This window comes from Carettochelys insculpta, chromosome 11 (assembly GCF_033958435.1).
Source record: "Carettochelys insculpta isolate YL-2023 chromosome 11, ASM3395843v1, whole genome shotgun sequence".
In the NCBI taxonomy this organism is placed as follows: domain Eukaryota; kingdom Metazoa; phylum Chordata; order Testudines; family Carettochelyidae; genus Carettochelys; species Carettochelys insculpta.
In genome coordinates this window covers 26833134-26859279 of record NC_134147.1, presented here as the reverse complement: position 1 = coordinate 26859279, position 26146 = coordinate 26833134, and the positions used below count along the sequence as shown (strand labels likewise).

The window sequence follows — 26146 nt, the reverse complement described above, 5'->3', positions numbered from 1 at the left end:
AGCTCTTAGGTGCTAGTAGCTATTCTCTTCCCTTTCACCTTCCTCTGCAAAAGAGTGGATGGAGAGAGAGCGGACCTCAAATTCACAAAATTCCCAGGGTTCTGCTATGAAATCAGTAACAGCTGTTGGAATTGTCAGCCTCTCCTTTGTTGAGTTCAGCCAAGGGAGCCTGCATTCGATCAGCTCTGTCCTCAATAATAAGTGGGTACATCAGGCCAACTAAGCCAAACGGGATGAGGGGATTAAAACCCTGTGGCAGGGATCTACATAGAGGAAGCAGCTATAGACTGATATTTGAGGGTACATTGTGGTATTTATTGGAAGTGATTTAGGTAATTTTATGGAGTATAGAAGTGACTGAAGAGCTATCATTCGGTGAATGAGAGATGCCAAAGAGAAGGAAAACGTAGGGCAGGTTTAAAAAAAAAATTAATATGAATGTGAACATGGCTGATGCCCCAAATTTTCACTTTTCCCCTTCATTTCCTTTGCTCTCTCGGAGGTCCTATATTCTGGGAAAACTCAAGATGTGGAAAGGAATGTGCACCATTCCTTTCTTGTGCCTGTTGAAGGGGAGTACTTATAAGTGATGTAACTCCTCTTTCAACTGTGCCATTTTAACACATTCCCCCTGCAGCATTCCCATTGAAAGATAAATGTTCAAGTAATAAAGATATTTGCTACTTTGCTGAAATATCTAATTCTGTTGCACTGGAAACTGCTTTTCATCCTCATCTCCAGGAAGTGCCAGACTCTAATTTTTTTAATTAATTAATAAGTTTTTAGATTTTATTTGGAACTTTCTTTTCTTTCCAAAAGGTAGAAATTCTTGCCTCTGCCAAACACTTTCCTTACACTTAAAGGCAAGGGCTAATTGTCAAACAGGGAGCATATGGCATCAGGTAAGAGTGACAGATTCACCAGGTGTTTCTGGGTGATATATGGGACTATATTTATCTGTTTACTTCTAATAGGCTAGAGTGCCACTACTATAGAAGTGTTAATACAAGACAAATGTTTGAGAATTATCCAGCAGGAAAATAAATCTTAAGACACTGGAACCCCGCTTGGGAAGTGGACCATACTAGAACCCAAACTTAATCAAATAAACAAAGATTTAAATGATTTGAGAGAGAGCCATGCAAGATGCTGCCCTTGTGGTTTTGGTAATGAGACTAATTTATTTTTAACTTGTTTGTATATTTTAGCTGGTCATGTTACATCCCCCATAATCTAATTTTCTCTCTCCTTCAGCGCAACCTTCTGCTGAGCTTACTTAAAATACCAGTCTAATTTGTGTCTTTTGCAATGCCGTTCTGATTGGCCTGTTGTTGTGGAACTGCCCTGAGACTCTCTCAATCCAAGTAAGGTTCAGAAGGTCAGTGGTCATTGATTAGAACGTGAGGGTACTAGCATGCCAGTGCATTAGCCCTTTCGTTGTTCCTCTGATTAACAAGGAGGGTGCTATAGCCACAGGACTCCACTCCCATTCAAGGAACTTTCATTGACATCCATTATGAAATCTTCTATCGTGCATGGATCTCTCATGCCAGGTATCAGAACACTAGGAACATGAATAGTTTGCCAACAGTTAGTGTTCTCGAATTATACACACAATATGTGGGTCTTACCAATGAAAGCTCATGACTAATAAATTGGTTAGTCCTTAAGGTGCTTCATGACTGCTTGTTGTTTGTGAAGCTGCAGACTAACATGGCTACCTCTCTGAGACTCAGGAAGTGAAAAAGTAATTTGGCTTTGGAAAAAATGTTAGTGGAAAGTGTGATTGGAGAATATTACCAATCTTCTGCAAATTCAGTATCCAATAAAGCAGATTATACTGTATATTCTGATGTTGTACTTGACTAATTGCAGAAACATTGGTGCCTTTAGGAGCCAGGAACAATAAGTAAGAGGTGAAGGAAGGACAAACCTTTCATTATTGCTACCTCCTGAGATTTTATCAAGAGTTTCACAATATAAGGTGAATTTTCCTTAAATTCCACACTGTTTGTGAGAATCTCACCTTTGATTAAAACAAATTTTGCCCTTCTTGGATATGACAAAACGGCTGAAAAAGTAAATGCTGGGGCTTCAAAGTGCAGAGGTCAAGTAAGAACTGAGCATCTATTATTTTAAGTCTCTTGCTTTTTAAGCGAGTCATGATTTTTGGACATTGGAAATTGGCAGTACTGGAACAGTATAGTGGGAATGGTTTTCTAATCATCAAAGAGCCAATTTTGCAAACTTGCTTTGCCTTTTATGTATTCTTTCTTAGAATATTGGTTCATAATACAGTAAACTCCCTGGCATCCAGCATCCACGGGACCGGGAGTTTGCCGGATAGTCAAATATTCTGGATAATAGAGAGGAATACCTAGCAATGCATAACAGTACAGAAAAACAAGATTAGATATTAAGAAACAAACAAGTGTATGCAGAATTTTGTTCCCAACCTTTTTCCTACAAGCATCTACCTACGTTGGAAGAGTGTTACCCTCTGCCAACAGGGCACGGCTTCAGCTGAGTAGGTCTGGTCAGAGTGCGTAGCTCTGGGCACTCACGGTGGGTGGGGCAGCAGAGGAGCTTGCTGGCTGCACTCAGACATTATCTGGGTCCCAAAAGGGGGAGATTGGATAGTTTAGAAGAATGTTAATGGCGATTGTTAAAAGTGAGTGCCTGATGGCTACTTGGCAGATCCTCTGTCTAGATCTTGTAATTGGCGTTAATTATCTCTTAACGGGCAGTCTCCTTAGAACAGTTAGCCCTGTGCCCCTCCGTGCTGCATCTGTGTGCAGCCTGCTGGCTCCTCTGCTTTCTCCATGCTCCTGTCTGGTGTCAGCTGACTAGAGATGCTTGGCGGTACATTATGCCGGTTATGCGCGTGTGCCGGTTGATTAAATAGCAGTTAAGTAAGAGTTGACTGTATTGACTGAGCTAATATTTGCTGATAAACAAACAGAATTAAGCAAAAATAAAGAAAAGATGCTTGAATATTTGATGTGTGCTGGGAGGATGGAGCAATGTGACTGTTTTATTGAAAATACAATGCACAAAAATTAGCTCTTGAAAAATATCACACAGCCATGGTGAAATCTGTGATTATCATGAAGCCTTTGGGTTTCTGGATTTTAAATTATCTGAGGGTGCGATTAAAGCAGATTCCGTGAACTAACAAAGACTTATTGGTTCAGTTTCCTTGAATGGGTTATTTAACAAGATTCCTTTATTAAAATTCATGCATCACTGATGCTTATGGGGCTAAACTTTCATAATTGCATGCAACCAGTTAAGATTCCTAGCTATACATGGAACCTCTCTAGTCTGGAACTCTCATTCAGCAACATCCATAATGTGGCATGATTTTAGTTATCCGATAACCACTTACCATGGGTGTGTCCAAATTACCCTTGGTCCCATTAAGTTGGTTTACAGCCACCAGTCCTGGCTCTCAGTGTTCTGTGCTGTTATTGAGCTCTAATTTACCCCTAAATGTCTTTTAAGAGCCCAGTAAGCAGTGAAAGTGTTGGTAATGTTGCTAGACAGTATTGATCTCCTGTGGTCTGGCAAATTCTCTTGTTCTGCACTGGTCAGGTCCCAAGGTTGCAAGACTAGAGAGCATCAACGTGTAGTTAAGTATATGCACAGTTACAATGATTGTGCATGCAAATTTTGCACTTATTTAAATATGAAAATGTGGGCAGATATGTACAGTAGGCTTCATTGGTTCAAAACTGTTATTCTTGAACACCTTTCTGCCTCAATAGTGCCTTGTCTTTCTTTCTTTCTACTGTCTCCAGATGAAACAGAGATTAGGATGGCAGGATAAATACAGAGCAGACAGGATACCAGCGTAGAAGCTGGCCTTCGGCACCTTCTCTGATTTGAAAGCTATTTTGTGTCTTCTCAAGAACACTCACTCTGACATCAGTAATATCACTCAGGGAAGGCTGAAAGTTTTCTGCAATAGATCACAGAAAGCCATGGGCCATGAGTTTGATGCTACTGTACTTGCATGTGTCTGACTTAGTTTAGGAAGAGTGATGTGTCATTTGACTCCAGACAGTATACAGACTGTATGGCACAATCACACTTTATTGGATTAAAGTCAGCATTGTTTCACTTTAAAATTACAAAAACATACAGTGTACAGATTTTTTAAATCTAGCCAGTGTTGTTTTCATTACTGTGACCAGAGAGCTTTTTCATAAGCACTCAATAAGTGGGGGAAGCTTTGTCATAAGGTTTTAATTTTAGCTTTCCTGGAAGCAAACATAAAAGCGTAACTCACACGAGAGGTGAGCTATCAGTGAATCTTGGCAAAAAAATAACAAATCCATGTTCCTTTTCAAATGTGCTTCTTTCAAAGGGATTTCTGGGATGATTTGATGTACTTCAGGGAGTGTTTAGGAAGTTTCTCTCTCCTACTGTATTTCTAATACCAAAATCAGTGTAGTGCAATATCTAGGCATAGCATCGGCTTATATGACAATACCATCAATTGTTTTCTTGCTTGTTTGTCTAGGGCAGTTACTTTGTGGAGTGGGAGAGTAATGAAAAGGCCAGTGAGTGGGTGTGCATGTGCATGCATATATATATATATATGTAAATGTGTGTGTGTGTATGCATATCTATATCTATATGTGTATATATATATATGTATATATAAAATTCACACATGTGCATGCATAGATAGATATAGATATAGATATAGATATGCTTGTAGTTCTCAACAAATACTGAAAAAAACAAAGTGCCAGCCAGTAGATTGATTGTGGAGAAAGCGCTAAACTGAGATTATGCCAACATAATGGTTTCTTGCTAGGAACACCTGGACTATGATGGATCACTGTCCTAAATATTTAAATAACTTTATTGAGGTCCTGTGGTGAAAGATTTGCAACACAGGGCAAATAATCAGTGTTATAGGCTCAGCAATTTTAAAGTATTTCTTTAATTATAATTGTCGAATATACAGTGCATGCAAGAACAAACCCATTGAGTATTGTCCTTTGGGTGGCCTGTTTCAGTAACATGTTTGCTACATTATCCTTGCTTTTCTCATACACTTGGTCTCCCATCTGACTGAAGTCCACCTGTGAACGGCATCTCAGTGAGGGAAACTTCTCCCAGGTCACTACAAAACTGTTGCATATGTTGACATTTCAAAGCGTCATTTACAATGTCTACCAATTAAATGTGCATTGTTGGTTTTGGCCCTCTGTAAAAGATAGAAATAGATGGAAGTGCATTGTAGAAGCTTAAACTTTTGAAAGCCATTTTAGGAAATAAGATTATGAACAATAGTAACATAGGGAGAGAGGGATGGCAAACATTCAAATTTATTCCGTGTATGACAAAAATGAAAAGATTTCCAGAGTCGTCCTTTGTAAAAAAGTGACAGAGAAAGAATTTACAGGATATTAAGACTGAAAACTTTAGAGTAACAAAACATTGTTACTATTTTCTGCATTTCACCCTCCCAGTGTTTTCTTTTCTGTGTAATAATTAGTATGAACTTTCATCTAGTTCTGTGGATCGTCATTTTCATACAACTTCTGTATTTTTTGTGTATGCTTTAAATCTTTCTTCTAAATATTTTTGTAGCAAAAAAGCCATGAATATATTATAATTTCAATTTTCATGGTGTGTGAAAGATTTCTGTACTAGGTCTTTATTGTTTTTTGAAGAATTCATCACCCTAGTTAAGAAGCTTAATATAAATTAAAGAAGGTATTAAGAAACATTAAGACATCAAAATGTGGAGCGTTCTTTTCCTTTCGATTGCTCCAAATGCAAACAAGTTGAATAAAATGCAATCAAAGGGCCTGTTTAGAGAACATTGAGTGGCTTTTCTGCTGTGCTGTGGAGAACCTCTGGTAAGAGCATAATTCAAATAAAAGGGCCTTTCTTTCCTCTTCCTAATTCTCTTTGTTGTGGTGACAACAGAGTACAAGCCTGATAAAAATTTAATCACCTTATCTTTTTAAAGCAAATTGCATATTTGTTTACACACAATATACATAACATAAAAAGGAAAAAGCTGCTACCTTCCCCTCCTCCCCTTTACTAATCGCATTAAAGGCCCTTGCCAGGAAGTTTTTTTTTTTTTTTTTTAAATAACGGTTTTGGTCTTTATTCTAAAGTCCCATTGTTCAGGATTGCTTTAAAAAGGCAACCTGGGGAAGATGAATATCACCCAACCTAAACTCTGGACCAGCACTAAGTATTCAATGTCTGGTATAAGCCAGTGGAGTTGGGCCAGCTTAACTGGCTTTTCTGGTGCCTACTCCACATCAAGAGTTGCAAGTAAGATGGGAGGATTATGGGTCCACAGATCTGGTGGGACTTTGATTTGAAGCGGCTTTGTCATGAATTGCTTTGGTTCCATATCAGATCGTCTCATTTGAACTTTTTTTGGTTGTATGCATTTCTGAAAGCCTGCTGAGAGATTGTGTATTTGTACTTTTTTGCTTTTTATTAGGCTTCTCTGATGGAATTTTAGTTCCTTGTGTTGAATTCAAACCAGACTTAGTGCTGTGTTGCTGCTCATCCTAGTCCAGAGCAGAGGCATTGATTCTTTTTGGTATTGAGGTTGACTTTGTCAACTGAAGCATCTGTTGGCCTGTTCCAGTGTGTGCTTTAGTTTCAAAACACCCACATAGGAAGTAAAGATGGTCCCAGCTTATGAAACTGGGGATTTAGAATTATGAACTCTTACAGAGAGAGTCTCCATTCACTGGGTTGGAATTACAATATATCCTTAATCAGCACAGGAATTTAAGACATGCTATTCAGAGCATCAGAGGTAACTGCTTCCCTACGGCTATCAAGCAGTTCTGTAGTGTCTTAAAGACTAACGAATTTATTTATACGGTAACAAGATTACCTTATATTAATAAGGTTAAATTTGTTAGTCTTTAAGGTGCTTGTTTTTTGTGACGCTACAGACTAACATGGCTACCTTTCTGGGATTGTTTACCTTACAGATAAGAGAGTTTAAACATTATAGGCCTTACTATAGTGAAACATGGGCAAGAGTCTATCCTTATTAAGTAGTCCTCATGTTTTAAGAGACTGCCCCAAATATCTGATCATACTGAATTCAGTTTGCCTACACACTCATTAGAAAGTAGATTTTAGTTTATGCAAGACAGGCTGTTAGATACAATTTGAGGTCCAGTGGCAAAGATATGCCTGGTCCCAGGGATAGGAATAGGAATGGGAGTTAAGTGACAAGAATGGGGGGTACTGGTAGAGCTGTGTATGCAGAATAGAACTGGACTATAGGGGAGTGTTACCAGTCAGGATTGATATGTATTGGCAGAGTTGGGATTGAGCGATAAGCGTGCCTCTCCTGCCTAAACTGTGCTTGGTGTTCTGGCCAGGAGTTGCTTGTATTTATAAGAGTAGTTCAACCAGAAAGAATGTTTTCTGGCTCTTGTTCCCTTTTTCAGAGACTAGTAATGGGACTGAGGCAATATGGGAGGCAGAACTTGTGCTGGGAGAATAGGTGGAGGGGTCAGTTTTCTAGCTCTGTGACTAATGTGCATTATGTAAATTGCATAGATTTTCCAGTTTCAAAACCAGTTCCAGCACAAGAGCGCACAGAATCTTTTAAATTGCAGAAATACTATGCTGGATAGTTAAGCAAACAGCAAAGTTCAAGTTGTAGCTCATTGTCATTGTTTTACTGTCAATATTTATCTTGCTAATTAAATCCTTTTGGCCAGAGATATATGAGACAGCAATGATCTCTGATTAAAGGAAACCAACACAAGGTCAGCCTTACTTTAGCAGGAGTGCTCTGATCACCAAGCAGGCCCATGGACAATGGGAACAAATGCACATCAGCAGTTGAGATAATACTGACCAATTGCTTCTGAAAAATATATTTTAAACACTATTCCCAGTCTCGCTGTTTGAATAACTTGAGTTGTTTCCCAGCATGATGGTGAAGATAGAGCTGGTCAGCTACTAATTTCTCTGCTGCCAAACTCTATCAAGAGTCCCTCTAGACATCAAGCTCAGCTTCTCCCTTTACATAGAAGGTATTATCATTATTTTATTCCAGTGATGCTACCACGTGCAAAGACTCAAAACGACAGTCTTTGCTCTGCAGAGCATACCATATGAGAATAGACAAGTAAGTAGTGCCTGATTAAATGGACCAGACGTAAACTTCCACAAATGCTCTTCTTGCCTCTCCATGCTCCCACAAGTTAACCTGGCTTACTTAGGGAACAAGAGGAGCTAAGCTCTGCCCTGCTGTCAGCAAATAGGCACAGCATGCAGCAGAGATGGCTGTGAAGTATCATGTGGCCATGGATTTTTAGTGTATAAAAACATGTCTGTTTTGTTGTCTGAGTGTGTGTCAACCTGTATAACTGACTGTCCAAGCAATACAGAACTCTGACTTGTTGCTTCAGATCAGGGGTCTGAGGTTGGGCTGGAGAAGATGCTGGGTGGGTGCCCAGAATAAAGCTGCCTTTGGAATAAAATGTTGGCAGCCACAGATGGCCTTGTAGAGAGTATTTAGATTGTCTCACTGGTGTGCGTGACATGTGGCTTGTTAAGATCATGTCGTTTATGTAGGGTTTAAGGAGCAAAATTACAATAGAGTGAGTAGATGGAAAAATCTGTCCCATCTTATGGCTTCAGGTGGCAGAGACTCTTGTGCTTACAGGGATCACCAGAATGTAAACATTCGTCCAGACAAATCAATTTTGCTGCTGAATCCTGCCATTTGTGTTGTATTTTGATTGTCTGCATCACGAGACTACACTGATTTTTGTGTTCGAGTTGCACACTTCAATTGTCCTGCAGCTTCATCTCGCTGAGTAGGGGGTGGGCAAATAAACCTATAGATGAGTGACATTCTGAATGCACACTTGATACATTGCGCATCTGATGAAGCAGGTCTTTGCCCATGTAAGTTATGCTCCAAAATATCTATTAGTCTGTAAGGTGCCACATGACTTCTCGTTGTTTGTGCTTGATCTAGGTGGCAAAGTAAGGATGCTGCCAGGGGTTGGGGCTTCTCTGGAAATCATGGAGGTGTTAGTAAACATGTTTCTGATCATGGGGCTTGCAGCACTAGAACCTGAGCTCCAGTTACCAGTATGAATGAAAATGCAGACTTTATGCAGAGTGGGTGTTGTGCTAATGGAAGAAATAGCTGTACTGGGTACAAATGAGCTCATAAAACTCTTGCTGACCTTCAGAAGTCCCCCAGCAAGCTGTGGGAACCTTCAAATTGTCCCCTCTGAACTTTTTTGTGTTGTCATAAATATAGTAACAGATTTTTAATTAAAAAAGAAAAATTAGATGGCATTTCAAATTGTGTCCCTGGTGACTTAGGGACCTATTATAGTACAAATTATCCCATATGATTTAGTGGGGCCTCGTTACCACTGTGTGAACCAAGAGTTACTTCTGTAGGGGTATAGGACAAGAAGGACCCTTCTTTGAAAGTCTAGTTCTGAACATGAAAGTGACGCCAGCAATTGGAAGCAATTTGTGGAATTGTTTGATTATATTAATTATGGCACTAGCAAACAGTGCTTGGGAAACAGTTTTGTTTTCTTGAATTCTTTCTTGATTGCTAGCAGTGAAAGCCAAGATACAAAATGTGCCTTTAAGGACTGCTGGAGAGTTCAGTTCAAGCCATTGTGTAGAATTGGCACTGTGCATGAAAGGGTTGTGTCCAGCTTTATGTGAGAATTTTCCAAATATGGCTTTGGCCTGAGCTTCACCTAGGTCATTCTCCAAAATTAAAACAGCTTCTTTTTCCCTCATCAGGAAAGAGCAGCTTTTCCCCGAACAATAAGAAAACCATAATGAAATTCACTTTGTAATTCCACTTCCAATATAATAACTCTTACAATAATTTCGTTCCAGAAGCTTGCACTCGAGCTCTCCGATCACGCGCTGCTGAAATGCAGCATGTTCCGGGGTGGAACGCAGCTATTCAGCTGTGCATAGCCAAAGTACGTAACAGTTGGGCATGTATAGTCATGGGGTCAATAGCCTCAGTAGGACCCTGTGGGAGGTCCTCTGGCAGAAGGGACAGGGCCAGGTCAGCCAGCCCTCCGCATTGCCTGGACTGTGTCCCACACCTCAAACTGGCAGCATCGCCTGTAGTGCACTGCGTGGTGCTCAGGCAATGATTTAAAGGGCCTGGGGTTCTGGGCACTATCGTTGCCACAGTAGCGGCAGCAGCTGGGAACTTCGGGTCCTTTAGTATCACTGTTCCCCAGGGCAGTTAGTTGTCCCCTTCTCCGACACCTGTCCATGGGCCTGCATGTAGCAATATTGTGCCTAGTTGAAACTTCAGGAGTAATTTAATTTCTGTAGGCAGAATATAAGTACTCCAGTAGATACACTGGCGGGTAGGGATAGGGTCCAGAGTGATCTAAACAAATTGGAGGATTGGGCCAAAAGAAATCTGATGAGGTTCAGCAAGGGCAAGGACAGAGTCCTGCAATTAAAACATAAGAATCCCATGCATTGTTACAGGATGGGGACTGACTGGCTAAGTGGTAGTTCTGGAGAAGAGGACCTGGGGATTACAGTTGAGAGAAGCTGGATGTGAGTCAACAGTGTTGCCAGGAAGGCTAATTGCATATTGGGCTGCATTAGTAGAAACATTGCTAGCAGATTGAGAAAAGTGATTATTTCCCTCTATTTGGCACTGGTGAAGCCACATCTGAAGTGTTTAGTCCACTTTGGGTCCCCTGTTATACAAAGCAGATGCCAGCAACAAATCAAGGATAGGCTCTTATTAGTGATGGTAATGGTTAGCCTCAGAGGGGTAGCCGCATTAGTCTGTGTCTTCAAAAACAACAAGAAGTCCTGTGGCACCTTATCGGCAACCAGATATTTTGGAGCATAAGCTTTGGTGGGCAAAGACCCTGAGGCTTTCCGGTTATGGTTAACTGGTGGGGGCTGAAGCATCCTGCTGCTCACCCAGTTCTAAAGCTTTCTGGCTGTCCACTTTGTTGCACATCAACCCAGAGGCAGCAGTGTTCCAAAAACCCAATGGAACTGAAATATTTATGGGACCCAATAACTTTAATAGGTTGCAAGCAGCATATAAAGCATTTTGGGATCTTTATGCACAAAAGGAACTATTTAAGTTTGTGACATCCAGCATAGATGTCATTGTATTTGTCTTTGTAAATGTCAGCACAAAAAAGAATTGGATCTGTTACTTAACACTGGGAGCATCCAAGCAAAGGAGGCAGAGGCAGTCCTGGAGGTAAAGGAGACCTCTGAGATTAGAGTAGGCATGAGGATGCAGAGGAAAAGAAGGAGGGAAAGCTGACAAAGGGAGTGGGCAAGAAAGAAATGGCCAGGTGGAAAGAGAAACAAGAAGCAGATGAGAGGAGGAGGGTTAGACAAGTGGTTCTCAAACTTTTCACTTGTAGACCCTTAAAAATTTCAAATGGAGCTGTGGATCTGACTGGACAACTTAGACCACTGGTGGGATCACTGGGTTAGACTTCAGGGGAAGTAGCCAAGACTGCCTTAGAAGACCTTTTCAGGGTTAGAGAAAATGGTGAGGAGCAGAAGACAGTAAAGCAATAGGACAGAAAGAAGGACAAAGACTATTTAGGTGGAAGTAATAGTGCAGTGAATGGGGTAGAGGATTATTTGAGGCTGTGGACTGGGATCCACAAGAACAGGAAGAAGCAGAGATTACAGGCAACAGGTTAAAAGATGTAACAGTTGGAAAAGGTCCAGTGACACAACTGGACTTTGGATCAGACCCTGAGAGATCAGTTAGGTATGCAGTGGAAAAAGATCATGCCATGATGAAGCATCAAGAGAACCATAAAACTACATTTGGCACCGCATTTGGTGTACGGCCAGATCTGACTGGGTAGATTCTATGTATCAGGTGTTTGACAGGAGAAGAGGAAGAGGAAATGCAAGCCCAGAATTTCATTGCACGTAATTTCTATACGAAATTGTTGTATTGCAGATCAGCTGCAAATTAGACAAGAATTTTTGCATGCGTAGTTGTAAAAATCTGGTTTATAATTTTTAATAAACTAAAACGAATGTAGTGCAAATTAGAGCAAAATTAATTTTATTTTTGAAAATATTAAATTGTTACAAATTTTTATCTTTTCTATGCCATTATTCGGAGGCTTTGAAATTAATTTTCCTGATGGGATTCTTGTTTTCATTGGTTTGCAAAGTTTGCATTTTCTGGAATTGTGAAATACACAGTTTGGGATGCATCCTTTAGTCCTTGGCCAAATAGAAGAGTCCTACAATCCTGACATAGTATTTACAAGAGAGTATTAATAGTGAAATCAAACAGAATGCAGTGATTTAGGAGCTATGTATGTTTACATTTTCTTCTCTAACCTAGGTTAGTCTACAGTATAAATACATTTTAAGGAAGGTCTGACAAGGAGACTTATGTTATATACTTGATGTTGAAGGCAGGTTGATGGGCGGGAATGAATTTGCTAAGCTGAAATTTCAGCTATCTGCTATGCCTCTGAGGTATTTCCCATCAATATGGGCAAGGTGGCTTGTTAGAACTTTGAAGCTAAAGTCTTTTTTAACACAGAGACCTTTTAAATTTAATCCATTAGCAACTTGGCAAAATAAAGTAATTGTCCAACAGAGAAAGGGAAAAAAAATCTATTAACATTTGCTTCAAATCCCTAGTACAGGCAGCAGTTAATTAATGGAACAGATTTCTCACTATGTATTCAAGCTAACATAGTCATTGTTCAGGAGAGATTAGACCCTTAATGTAAGTAAGTTAAACTAGAGCTTCATCTAAAAATATCCATCATTTCAGCTATTAAAGGGCTGATGTCTTCTTCGGTGACAGATATATTTCCCTTCATTTCCTGGGTTTTGTAAAATGTAAAGTATGCATTGTGTGTAACGCGAGAAATCCACGGAGGTAGATGAAACCTAGATTGTGCCTCTCTGCCTGTCTCCCTCTGCTTGTTCCTTTGTGCTGTTCAGTTCATAGAGCCTCTTCAGCCATAGACCTCCTGGCACCAGAGTGAAAAAAACAGCAACTGCCATTTGTCAGGGTATGATGCCAGCCACCTAATCTATTTACAAAATGAGGGCCATGGGATCTGATTAAGTAATTTAGATACCCTGCAAGTTTAATAATACCTGAGCTGCATTTGGCTGGCAGCCCATAATTTCACTTGTAGGAAGTACTACATTCTTCCAGCTCTCCTGCTTACTCTTTTTGCATATGATACCTTGTTTGAATCTGAGTGGGTGTGGAGACTGCAGACTGGGTAAAGTTTTGCCGCCTCTTTTTTTTTTTTTCCCCTTTCCAGCTTTTCTGCATGGATTGATTGGAGAGGAGAGAACTTTAAAAATATTTCCCCCCATTTGCAGTTCTTCACCCTTTGTGTGGCTCCATTCTCCTTTTTTTCATCATTTTTACTTGAAATTAAATTGTTCAAATGTGGTTGCTTAAATCTAGGAAGTGGCCTATGTGAATGTCCCAACTTTCAAAGGTGCTGAGCACCTTCAGCTCTCAGTAGCCACCATGGGATTCACTGATGCATCACTCATTTAGAACTACGATTGTACTACACCTCTGAAATTCACACCACTTACTTGTTCCTGTTGTTTGATGTTAAATATTGGGATTTCACCAATCGGTATTGGGGGGCATTGTGCTAAACTCTATAAATGTAAAGGAAAGATTCCTGCTTATAGAATGAGATAATTGACTTCTGAGACCCAAGAGAAAGAATGTTGGCCACTGTGAGCAAGTTTTACCTTCCCAAATTAGATATTTTTAAAAAAAATGAAAATGTCATGCACAACCTAGTAATGTGACGTGAAAATACTTCATGATCTTTTGTAATTAATGAAACCTGGCCTTTCTGAAAGGATTTGGATTTAGACATCTTTCTAACAGCAGCAATGTTCCAGCAGCAGCAACATAATCCTAGTGATGAGACTAAGGAAGGGAAACTGATGAGTAACCAAAGTAAAGCTCAACAGCATAGCTTCCTTGTCTAAACCCGGTGTCTGGAAAGTAATCAGTCTCTCTGGAGATGTACAGGAAGTTCTGAAAGTTTAGGGACATTTGCAATGACATCCATCAACAGAGGAGAAATGTGCAAAAAGGAAGAGATCCTACACGGGCAAGGAGTTACACTGGATCAGCTAATAGTTTTTGCCATTGCTATTATTATTGCTGCTGTTTCCAACACTCAGAATACGCTGTGACCTTTCCAAATGTAAAACAAGGCACTTTCTATGAAGTGATGACATTCTTTCATTTATAGTGATGAAAAGTAGTTGTAATTCAAGTAAAGGCTTTTTAAAATAGGTTTTATGTGAACAGCACTTGGTTTTGTTTTTTTAAAAAAATCAGCAACACCAAAAAGTTATAAAGTATAGTGTACTGTAGTGTGTGCTTGAGGTCAGTGTTTACTGTATTACCTAACTTGCTCAATTGTATCTCACATGGGCAAGGATAATTACTGTCAAACTTTTCAACTACTCATGACCAATCTAGTCACTTTCACTTGAATTAAGCGAGGATTTTTATTTCCCAGTATCTGAAGATACAAGAAGAAAAGTTTTTAATAGTCACCCATGTACCTTCCAGGACGCCTCGTAGAATGTATGCGAAGTTAATGCTGCTTGGCATTTGGCTTCCCCAACTCTACGCCAGGCCTTTTAAAAATTAGTTGTCTATATAAGATATTCCTTTTCTCCCATATTCCTAAATCCCTTTGTGTTTGGTGAGAGCACCAGACTCTCCTCAGTTCCCACAATGTGGAATATTTGAGTGGTGTGCATGTTAGAGCACTGTGGTAGTGTTTTCAGAAACCCAGTTACAGGAATTGAAGGGGAATAGTTGACAGTATAATAGGTTTGCTGCAGCATCTGCTTATTTCCTATTCTCTTGCTGCTGTGGTGCCCTGGCGTCCCCTCCCACCAGCCTTCTGTAGCACATTGTGAATGCCACTTGAAGCAATTGGCTATCTGACAGAGCAAGAAGAGAAGGTGGCTCAGGTACCGTCAGCTGTAAATACGCTCTAGATGTGTCTGTAATGGGGGAAAATCACATGTGCTTGTAGACCTCCTGTCTCCAGTAAATCATAAGCATCTCAATCTTTTTGTCAGGCTACGATATGAGACTCCGTCTCTGAATTTCGGAATGAGGTGGGAGAAGCTGATTAAGTGTTTGAGATAAGGTTATGTGACACCACTGGTTAAAAACACCTGAACTGAAACTGGCCAAATGCCTGAGAGCTATATTTGGGGCATGCAGACAGGTGGTACTGAATGTGCTTCTTGGAAGTTCTCTGTCATCTGCTTCAAGAAAGAATAGGTTTCAAGTGCAGTCTCTAAGGAGCAGTATCTCCCCTGTTTCATGGTGTTTATTTGGACTAAGCTACCCAGTACTTCTTATCTGAAATGCTACCAGTGCAACATGTTAAAATAGCATTAAAACTGTAAATAAAAATGCTGCTGTTTAAGTAGAAAGAAGCAGATAGTCCTGTTTGAACAGAGAAAATTTAAATCCTTCTCAGGGGTAGTATTTAAACTTCCAGTCCTGCTTTTCTGCTCCCCCAAATTCTGATTTTGAGGACTAACCATGTAAATAAAAATTGTAACCCATTAACATATATGGTGCTCTGGCCAGAAACAACTGCTTTCCTTGTGATGTATTGAGCAGTGTACTTTTGGTCACTCTAGGTAATGGACCAAAGGTATTCAAGATCCTCTGGTGCCTATGGAGCTATGCTTTTTCAGGGTTTTAATTTGTCACTCATAAGGTTATGAGTTTTATATATGAATTGTTGCCAAGGTGGTTTTGCATCTCAGAAACAGAACAAAGTTAGATGCACCGCTTATTGATTTTTAAAAACTGCTAGCCCCAAATCCGCTCACAAGAAAGGAGAGCGGCTGGAACACATCCATGCAGGATAAAGAGGGATGTCTGTAGAGGTAAAGGTCTAGATCAGGCAATTTAACCTAGTTTGTTAAAAATCCATCACTGTTTATCCCTTTGGAAGGAGATTGTACAGTTCCTCCCTAAAACTAGAGCTTGCAAAGAACATGGATCTGGGAATGAGGAAGCGGGACACTATAGGATTGCAGGGAGTAATTACTCTGAACCACACTTTTGAAGGATTGTCATAATTTTAATTTTAGCCAATAAATCCTTGCAAAGAGGTATTTTGCAATAATCTCCCTTATTCATTGTTTTCCGATGTACACATGTAAAATCAAAGTGCTGATAGGCATTTTTTTCTCATGTACATTCTTGATTTTTTCAGATGGACTCAAGCCAGATACAAAGATGCTTCTCACTGTCACCTCCAAAAAGAAATCCAAGACTGGAAAAGTAGATACGGCCAAAGAGGATGAAAGCAGCAAAGCTGACTCAGCCCAGCCTATTACTGTCAGCCTTCTCTTTAAAAGATATGTCTTTGATACACAGAAGAAAATGATTCAGTCTTGAGAAGACAGAAGAGGCCCCCTAGCTGATGTCTGAAATGTCCTGCAATGCTTACACACCAAAATGAGTTCAGGTGGCATGTACTTCTTGTCCGAAAACCTTGGACTTTTGAAAGCTTTTTAGCTCAGTAACATCCTACAAGGTCCTCCTAAGCCCATGACTGCACTTGACCTCCAGAATCTGTTTCTTCTGATTTGCTGTTTGACTCTCCCCACTGTCCTTCTTGGCAAGTGTCACCTGTGAGCTTCTACATTTGTGTTTTACAGTTGATAGAAATGTTTTTTTTCTGAAGTGTTTTAAGTTTCTTTCAATTTAAACATTCTATATCAAGATGGAAAATCCAAACCCAATAGTATTAGAGAAATTTTATGAGGATCAGTAAATGAAACTAACCAGTCTAAGCTGTGTGAGGGGCAAAAAATACTAGTGTAAATGATGAACATTCAAATAGATATTTTAGATTATTTCGTCTCTAATAATGTGAGATGCCATCTGTGAGATGGGTATGGAATTTTTGTACAAGTGATTGGTATCTTGACAGTTGGCAGTATTAGAACACCCTCGTATGAACATAATTTCAGTGTCTATATTATATTTGCTAGTATGAAGGTTCAAAACTGCCTTTCCACAATATTTCACAGCTTTTGCGAGTCAGCTGGCTGTTTACTTGGCTCTTTAGGAAATTGGGAGGGTAAGCTATTCTGTGTCATTGCTAAGAAAATCTGTGCTGGAACAGCTTTAATTTTTGTAACTGAAGTGCTTGTTTTGTGAGAATGAAACAAAAAGTGGCCTGTGGAAATAGTGAATGGCTTTATTTCATTAAAATAAAGATGGCAGATTGCCATTACAAGGCTTTTAAACTGGAGATCTCTAAGGTGCTTTACAAACTATTACTGGTTTAGAAAGGCTCTCGTAGGTGCTACAGCTGATTTCTTGTGCCACCTCATAAAAGCTGGAGATAACAGTTCTCCAGTGTCCCTTATTTGTTTCTTGTTGAGCATCAGCCTTACTAATGCTGATACTAACAATGAGTGTACACATTCAGATGCTGCACCCTTGTGCAGGGATTGAAGGAAGAATTTACAACACCAAAACACTCACCCCTGCCATTTGCTCAGAAGGAATAACTCGATTTGCTGTCAGTAAGAGGTTTGGTTGCGGGGATCAGCCATCTGAATGATATGGGACCACATATACCAATCCCATGCATTTCTTTAGACCACTTAAAATGTTAAATAAATAATCATAATAGATCAGCTGCTCTCTTGTTTACCAAAGCATATTGTTCAGCTATCCAGAAATGGGAACAGGGGGTGTTGGTTACGTTGTGCTCTTTCTGGAAGTCTTTTTATTTTATTTTATTTTTGTCCAGCAGAGCAAAATACTGTAGGGTTTATTTATTGGGTGACGGGTGGACAGAAAAGGGGCAAAAAAATTAATATCCAGGGGACATTTCTTGCTAAATATTCTTGAGGCAGGGCAAATTCGGTGCCTGAACTAGCTTGACAGTGCCCCTTTAAATCAGATCAGAGAAAGTGCTTTGTGGAATAATCCCAGACAGTTTCTGCTGAGTGAGTAAGTCCCAGCCAAAGCTTTAGCACATCCTTTAAGATGATGGGGCACACTTTCAGTGTGATCCATGAGGAATTAGTCAGGCAACTCTAGTTACAGCTTAATATGACTTGTGCTGCCAGCCCTGCCAGGAAATGTATCCTATAAGGAAAAAGTGACCTCACTCCCACCTTCCTCTCTCATATACATCACCGTCCCTCAAAGCAATCTTTTATTGGAATATTTATTGCATTTTCTTTCTGTTAAGTTATCAAATTCCTTAGTGCATCCTTTACTTAGTACTGCAGTCCTGTTTAGTACTTAGATGCTATGGTGCTGGGTGTTACAGAAGGCTGGTAAATGGATGACACAGGGGAAGTGCCTGTATATTCTATCAGCTTACTCTGTAAATTATTGATATAATTCAAAAGTTAAGTTTTGGTCATGTGTAATTACTAAAGAACCTATGGCAATGTTTTTGTTGTTTTATTTACAAGTGCAGATGTTTTAGCTCTGGTGACCTCAACAAATATCAAACAGGGTTAACTGCCAATCCTAAAATACCCATGTAAGTTTCAGTAGGTCGTGATAGTCTTTGGTTTTTATCTTAAACTCATCTATGTACTAGTGGTGCTAACTGCTGTGTTCCACACCAGAGGTGGAAGCATTTTGGCAATGGGTAAGTGATTCTTGACTGCAGAGTTTATAAAAGACTTTTTGATACTTCTGGATGGAAAACAGTCTATCACTGCAAGGTATGTATTGTTACCTAGCATTTTCTATGTAACTTTTTGAATTCCTTCTGTTTCCACCAACCTCTCTTTGCATTCTTCAGGACTGTCACAATGGATCAGTCACTTTTTCTGGAACTCGAGCCATCTGAAAATACACGTTACGAATATTACTGTGTTAATAGAGCCCTCTCTTTGGCTGAACAATGTTCTAGTGCTTTCTAATTCTGTATTTTGAAGAGTGTGTTCTCCTTTCACTTTGCTCATGCAGTAGAGCACTGTATTTTATAGGACTGGGAGTTGGCGGTATCTGTGAGAACTGAGTTTTTTCCTGTTCAACTGTAAAAGGAAAACTTGAGTGTGCCCAGGATCTTTGATTATAACGTGCTCTTATTGCTGATCTCTGGCTGCTGTCCTGAGGCTGTTGGATACAGATACAGAAAAGGGTGAAGTGGTGGAACAAAATGATTATGGGAAAATCAAAGCATTTAAAGGCATTTGTAGGATGAACAGATGTTCAAACGTTCTTTTATTTGGTCTCCAGACATACGAAGGCTTTGCTTTCATCCTTGTAATCAGTGCATTATGCTGTAATTTGTAAAAATGGCATTAAAAAATTTTAACAGGGTCATATTGTGATCTACTGACTCTGTGTCATCAAGCCGTGAAACTAAGGAATAGCAACTGGAAAAAGCGGTTAAATATAGCAGAATTTCCCATACTAGCATATATGATAAAAGAGTATGTACTATAATTAACATACAAATCAAATAAAAATAAAGGGAGGTTTTAAGAAATTGCGGAGATTGTGATAGACGCTGACAAAATCCTGAAATATTACATTCATGCTGGTGTTCAGTGGCTAATGAAGACTACTTGGATTGTGAGAATGAAGTGCATAAAGTTGTGCTGAAGAGAGTAAAGGGTGGATTTTTAAATATATTCTGTCTTTTTTTAATTATTATTTTAGTATCTAACTGTATCTGTCCCAGTCTGGGCTGTGATCCTGCCAGTTCCCTTAATAAAATGGGCACACACTGCAAGATGTGATGTTTCTGTTGCAGTTGGTGTCATCCTTCACTCGGTGTTAACAGATGTCCCAGCCCAGTGATGGGCTGTCCTCTGGTACTGTGTCTCCTGTCTTTTAGATGACACTTAAATACCAATGTCTTGACTAATTGTTACCTTCAAAGATCCTGTGTTACTTTTCACAAGAGTAGATATATCCTGGCCTAATTCCAACATAGAGAATTGTGTTCTGCCAGCCTAAGTTCCCTGTGGAGTCTGTTTTGGGTATATTGTCTTTCTTCACCCCTTTACTGTGGTGTTTATTTAGAGCAGTTAGGTGATTGCAGAAACAAAAAGAAACATTCACGTTGCTGCAGGATGAAAAGCCTTTGAGCAATTTGTTCATTTACTAGCACTAGGCATATTGCATGTACATTAGTGTAGTAACATTGAGCAATCACAGGGTGGCAGACTAAAGGTGAAAGGATATTACAGGAATTTATTCAGATACTACAATGCCTCACGTAGTCATTCACCATTACAGAGATGGCTTCATTTCAGTACTGGGAGGTCACTCCTATGTTTACATTACGTAAAGAAATGCGGTGTCTTATGACATAAAAGTTGAAAGACAGAAGATGAATTGATTTTTATTAATACTATTCTAAGATAGTTTTATCTTTTTGTTGTTTCTGAATGAAAAGACTTTCTGTTCCCTGTGAACATTCAGTGAGTTTAAAATCTGAAATCATTGACTATGTAATTAGACTCCAAATTTTTGAATAAAACACAAATGTAATATTCCAAGCTACTGAACCTGGGAGAAGCAAGCTAAAGATTCCACTGTGGGAAAAATCTATGTAAATACTAATCTGAGTGACACCAATACACCCTAAAAATGCCTAGAGTAGAGCAAAATATTGGAAAATCAGTTTTTCTTTAATAATGACCACATGTATTCACTTCTAGTGTGCATATACCTCGTGTACGAGAGATTAGAGTCTTCTGAATGGCAGTGGCCATTTGGGCTGCACCTATGCCCTGATGCTCCATGCCATCCCAACCATGGACTTCAAGGGTGGAGTGGGCCAAACCATCCTTAAGTTGTTCCCAGCACGAGAGCTTCTCTGGAATGGCAGAATCCAAGTTTCCAGTATTCAAATCATGTTTCTCCTGTAAGGCAACTATTCTTACCAGTAATGGGCAGTCTAACTACTACTTCTGATGTAGTGCATGTGTCAGCTGAGTGCTCGGTATGTGGGGCTTTTTTCTTGGAGGAAACAAAAGTGAGGGTGCACATCTCTCTGCTGGGGATTCTTCTGGCTCTGACCTTTTCAGTACTGAAGAGATTTATGTTTCCAAGTGGCTTAACAACTAGCATCACCATTCCTCTCTAACTTTAAGAAGTACCTAATCTTAAGCCAGTGAAGAATATTTCAGAAGTCTGTAGAACATGTGAAGAAGTGCCTTCATTTATGGAAAAATACTCACGTTTTCTTCATCTGCCTCTGACAAAGCAGGGAGATATCACTGGTGTATTGACACACTTCCCTCCTTGTGAGTTAAGCTGGTTTGTCAGGGAAACCAGGGGACGTGTCTATAAATCAGGAGTCTCAAATGCATGGCCTGAAAGCCATCTACAGACAGAGCATATTCTCAAGCCAGCTCAGGAGTCTCAGCAGTCAGGGAAGTGGGATGTCCATCCCTGTCCCCCAAGCCCTGCCCCTTACCTCCAGCATTCCGTCTTCTCCCCTGCCATTACGTTGTGTCTCCCAAAGAGTGTGGTATCGGGGATTACTGGTGGTCCTAGCACAGGGCAGCATCAGCGGTTGCCCCACACCCAATCCCCTTGGTGGCAGGAGTGATGGGGAAATGGAACACACTCAGCAAGTGCAATGATTACACTTCCCCACAGCTTTGACTGCCACTCAACTGCTGCTGCCATCCTGTGCCAGTCCTTCCCCCACTCCCTGAGTAATCCTGGAGGTCTCATCCATCGGAGGACACAATGCAATGCAGGGGAGAGGGCAAGGCAATAAGGGGCAGGGTTTGGGGGATGAGTATAGACTCTCCCCCAGCCCCCAATGCTGGTGGGACTTCTGTGCCAGATAGTGAATATGTTCCGGTCATGAGATGGCCTGCAAGCTGTGAGTTTGAGATCCCTGCTATAGATGAAGGCATCAGGTCTCTTGAGGTGAGTATGCTTTCCAGTTACCTCCTCCATGGCCTGCAGCACCACATACATATAACTTGCATTCATGGCTACTCTGGGCTCCCTGGGGTATGCAGCCCTGCAGGAAGACTTCTTCTATAGCTCCTGCCTCAGAGTTAAGTCTGTCTCGTCGTAAGTCATCTTAAGAGCATCAGGAGCAAGACACTGAGCTCAATGTCTGCAAGAAGCAGAAGATTAGCCCAGTCCAGAAGCAATATACTCTTCAACCGAGGAAGCTGTCACTCTGCTATTCCAGTCCAACCACATGACTACCATGTTTTTCAAGAACTACGAAGGTGAGTGCCCAAACCCTGGACATCCCATTAGAGTATAGGAAAAGTGTGATAAACTATTACAGATTCTGCATTCCTCTGTTCTTGGGAGAATGGTTGTACAAGTACATAAGCCAGCTAAAGACCTGTGGCAGAATCCATCTTGAGTTGCATCCCCATTACAATGGAGAGACAGGTGCTGCTAGGCTCCCTTGAAGAGGGTCAAATATTTCTGTAGTTGAGCTTGGTATTTTTGCTTGTAGCAGTTCACAGGAGGTCTAAAAAACATGGACCACTCAGAATGACCCTATGGGACATGGATGCAAAGATGTCTTTTCCTTTATCAGTTTCCAGATGCACTTATAAAACTACCAAACGTGCTGATAAATACAACTTCCTAAATTTGGACAGGGTATTACAGTGTTGAGAAACGCTCCTTCAGGACCACAGACAGAAGCTGAAGTCTCTAGCAGCTGAGAGCTAACTAGTGACCCATACCTGCCTGCAAGCTGGTCCTCAGACCTAGCAGTGTGTTCCATCGCAGTCTCAGTCATGATGGACAGAGCTTTATGGTTGTAGTCTTCTGTGAGACCAGAAGAGGCCCTAATGATCATCAGGTAGCCTGTAAAGACTCTAATCTCTACATTACAAATACGGAGGAAGCCCTGCACACTTTAAAGAACTCAGGAACCCACCTTGGGGTTATATACACTGCCTGAAGGAGAAACCAGAGTATATACTGCCTCTTTCTAAAGTAGTTTTCAGGTTTTTCTCCCACTACTACAACCAGATCATTAGAGCTTCTGAGGCAGTCTCAGATTCCAGAGAAAGAGGCCTTCCGACTTCTCCTCTTCTGCCATGCTTTCTTCATTGAGCTTGTGTCAGCCCACAGTCAAGAGCCGTCAAGAAAAGCTGGATCTATCTTTCTTTTTCCACTTTTGGCAACTGTCTTTTTGTAGATGTGGAGTGTGGATTGGGATAAGCTTGGAGTTGTTGCATCCAGGAGATTATAGGCAAGGCGTATTATACCTAGTTCCAGTTCCTCCCTAACCTCCATCCCCCTTTCCTTTTATTATTCAGGACCTCTTAGAAGGTATTGCTCAAGGAGGAGAGGTAGGCTCCCTTCTGCAACGTGGAGCAGTGGAAGAAATGTCCATGAAGCTCCTGGGCACAGAGCTTAGTCTCATTATTTCCTCATTCTAAAGAAGAAATGTTAGTTGACACCCTTTTCTAGGCCTCTGATATTATAATAAATACTTCCATTGTTTTAAGGTCACAATGGTGTCCCTAGCCTTCATAACCCCCCTATTAGATACTCAGTACTGATTTGTGCCTTTTTGTTTTCAGAATGCCTATTTCCATGTAGTAGGTCACACACACACGCACCCCCTACCCCCGAATAGCTCAGATTCCGGATGGGAAAGTCACATTATCAATACAGAGTGCTTCCCACAGCTGCAAAATTGTGACCCAAGTGTCTAGTGGCTTTGGCAGCTCGCTTAAGGAGACCAACAGTACATATCTACCTGTTCCTTGTCCATGGGCTAATTTGGGGAAGTCACCTCAACAAATAATAGTTTCATCCAAATAACTGGGACTTTTTACTGTACTTAGTCTCAGAGTCAGCAAAGAACAACCCAATCTCACTCCTATTCAGAGTCTGTAGGAACACTGTCGTATTGCACAGAATCAAGAACTCACCTCCCTCAGGCTAAGTCCTGCACTCTGTTGACTGTTATGAGTTAATGCAAGTTTTAACCAAAAACACATCAGTCATGTCCCTCACTCAGGTTTCAGGGGCACAATCAATTCCACTCTTCCAGGAATCAATCCATCTCTTGGATTGGTGCATTCATCATCATATCACACTAGTGCCTCTTCATCTTCCAGTCATACAGAACATTTAAATAGATCTGTTCAGTAGACCTTACTTGGCCAATCACAAGTAGTCTACCAAGGACTCAGTTCTGCAGAGCATCTTCTGCAAGAGGAAATACTCAAGAATAATCAGCCAGCACTAGAAAAACCAGATGTTGCACACAAGAGGGAGATTAAGTCCACTCGGTCTGTTGGACACCTTCCTCATTCTTGAATACTAGTACTTATGTACACTTTCTAATCCATTGTGCTCATGCTGATGGGCCTAAAAAAACTTGGACAAAAGGCAGCCTCTTTGATTATGATGATCTCCGCCTGACCCAAGCAGTTCTAGTATTCAGTTCCAACGAACCTGTCAGCCCTGACCTCCAACTTCCGATCCCGTTTCCAGTTCAAAACAACATGATTGCTCAGAATGGGTGACAGATCCTGCTCCCGGATCCGTTATTATTGCACTTGATAGCCAGGAAGCTGTCTGGCTAACCTGCACAGGCAGATCCTGCTCTACTGGAGTCTTCAAGCTTTAGGTTTGGTGCAGGTAAGGCTCCACTTGAGTGACTCGTGGAGTGAAATGGAAATAGTTCTTCATTTGGTCACTAAAGAAACACATACCTTTCTTAGAAACCTCTGCAATTGCTATCCTTGAATACCTGTTAGCCCTAAAACACTCAGAGTTGCCAATTAGCTTGATCAGAGTCCAATTATTTCAGCTTATGCTCATCACTCTCCTATCATAGGTCATGGTCTTCTCATATCCGACAATTGCTAGGTTCCTCGGGCACTCTTTCATGATTTTCCTTCTATCAGAAACACTCCACCCTTCTGGGACTTCAGTGCTGTTTCATCAGGCTTTTTGGATCCCCCTTTGTACATGTAGCAATCTTTACTCTGTACCATGTTGACAAGTATAAGAGGGGTGGCCGTTTTAGTCTTATCCGCAGAAACAATGAGTAGTCCTATGGCATCTCATAGACTAACAGATTTTTGAAGCATAAATTTTTGTGGGCAAAAACCCACTTCATCATGTGCATCTGACGAAGTGTGTATTTGCCCATGAAAGCTTGTGCTTCAATAAATCTGTCAGTCTGTTAGATGTCACAGGAGTTCTTGTTGTTCCTGTACCATGTTGTGAGTCTTTAACTTAGTATCCTGATCTATGGGTAAGTTTGCTGCCTTTGCAAGAGAGTGATATGTTAATGTTAAACTGAGTGATAGCTCCCTGACACCCCAACAAACTCCTTAGCAATCTGCCACCCTCTTTGCATCAAAGGTAATACTTCATTCTCCCTCGTCCCCCCATCTCCTGGAAATATTGAGCCCCTCTCACAGAAATGACCAAGTCTGTTGTCTCTGAAGAGACAGTATACACACCAGCTTGTCTCAGCAATGAAATGGCACTTCACATATCACAGTGGGATGAACTTAAAACAAAACCAAGAATATGTTTATTAATATAGAACAGAGATGGAAGTGATTCTAAGCAAAGATCATAAAAACAGATGGTCACAAATGCAATAAAAGTATAACCTGCTTTCTGGTGAGTAAAGCTTACTTGGGCTGCAATCCTTATTTAAGGCAGTTTCCTACCTAGAGTTTCTTTTCTGTAGGTATGTTTACACAGGAACCTTATTTCAAAATAAGCTGTTCTGGAAGAACTTATGTTGTAATAAGGCTGCTACACACACACTGCATTTTGAAATAGCACTTAGCTAATTTGAAATACATTGTCTACACACAAGAGCGCCTATTTCAAAATAGAGCTGTCAGATGCGCTATGGCATGGGTGTCCAACCTTTTGGCTTGCCTGGGCCACATTGAGTGAAGAGGAATTGTCTTGGGCTGCATATAAAATATATAATATAGTTAATGTATATAAATCACATAATAATGTTAAAAGTTTACGATCCTGTGGGGCCGCATTACTAGCTGTCCAGGGCCGCATGTGGCCCGCGGGCTGCGGGTTGGACACGCCTGCGCTATGGCTTATTTTGAAATAGGCTCTATTCCCAGT

General features: G+C 40.6%; 1 protein-coding gene across 1 annotated transcript in view; it reads left to right on the top strand.

Annotated features, from left to right (window-relative positions):
- Window positions 1-19777, top strand: part of EEFSEC (eukaryotic elongation factor, selenocysteine-tRNA specific) — a 170857-nt gene extending 151080 nt beyond the window's left edge. The window contains exon 7 of the mRNA XM_075005776.1: window positions 16302-19777. Coding sequence (XP_074861877.1) covers window positions 16302-16486 — 185 coding nt within the window. The 3' untranslated portion in view covers window positions 16487-19777. The remainder of the gene's footprint in view (window positions 1-16301) is intronic.
- The last annotated feature ends 6369 nt before the right edge of the window (window positions 19778-26146 follow it).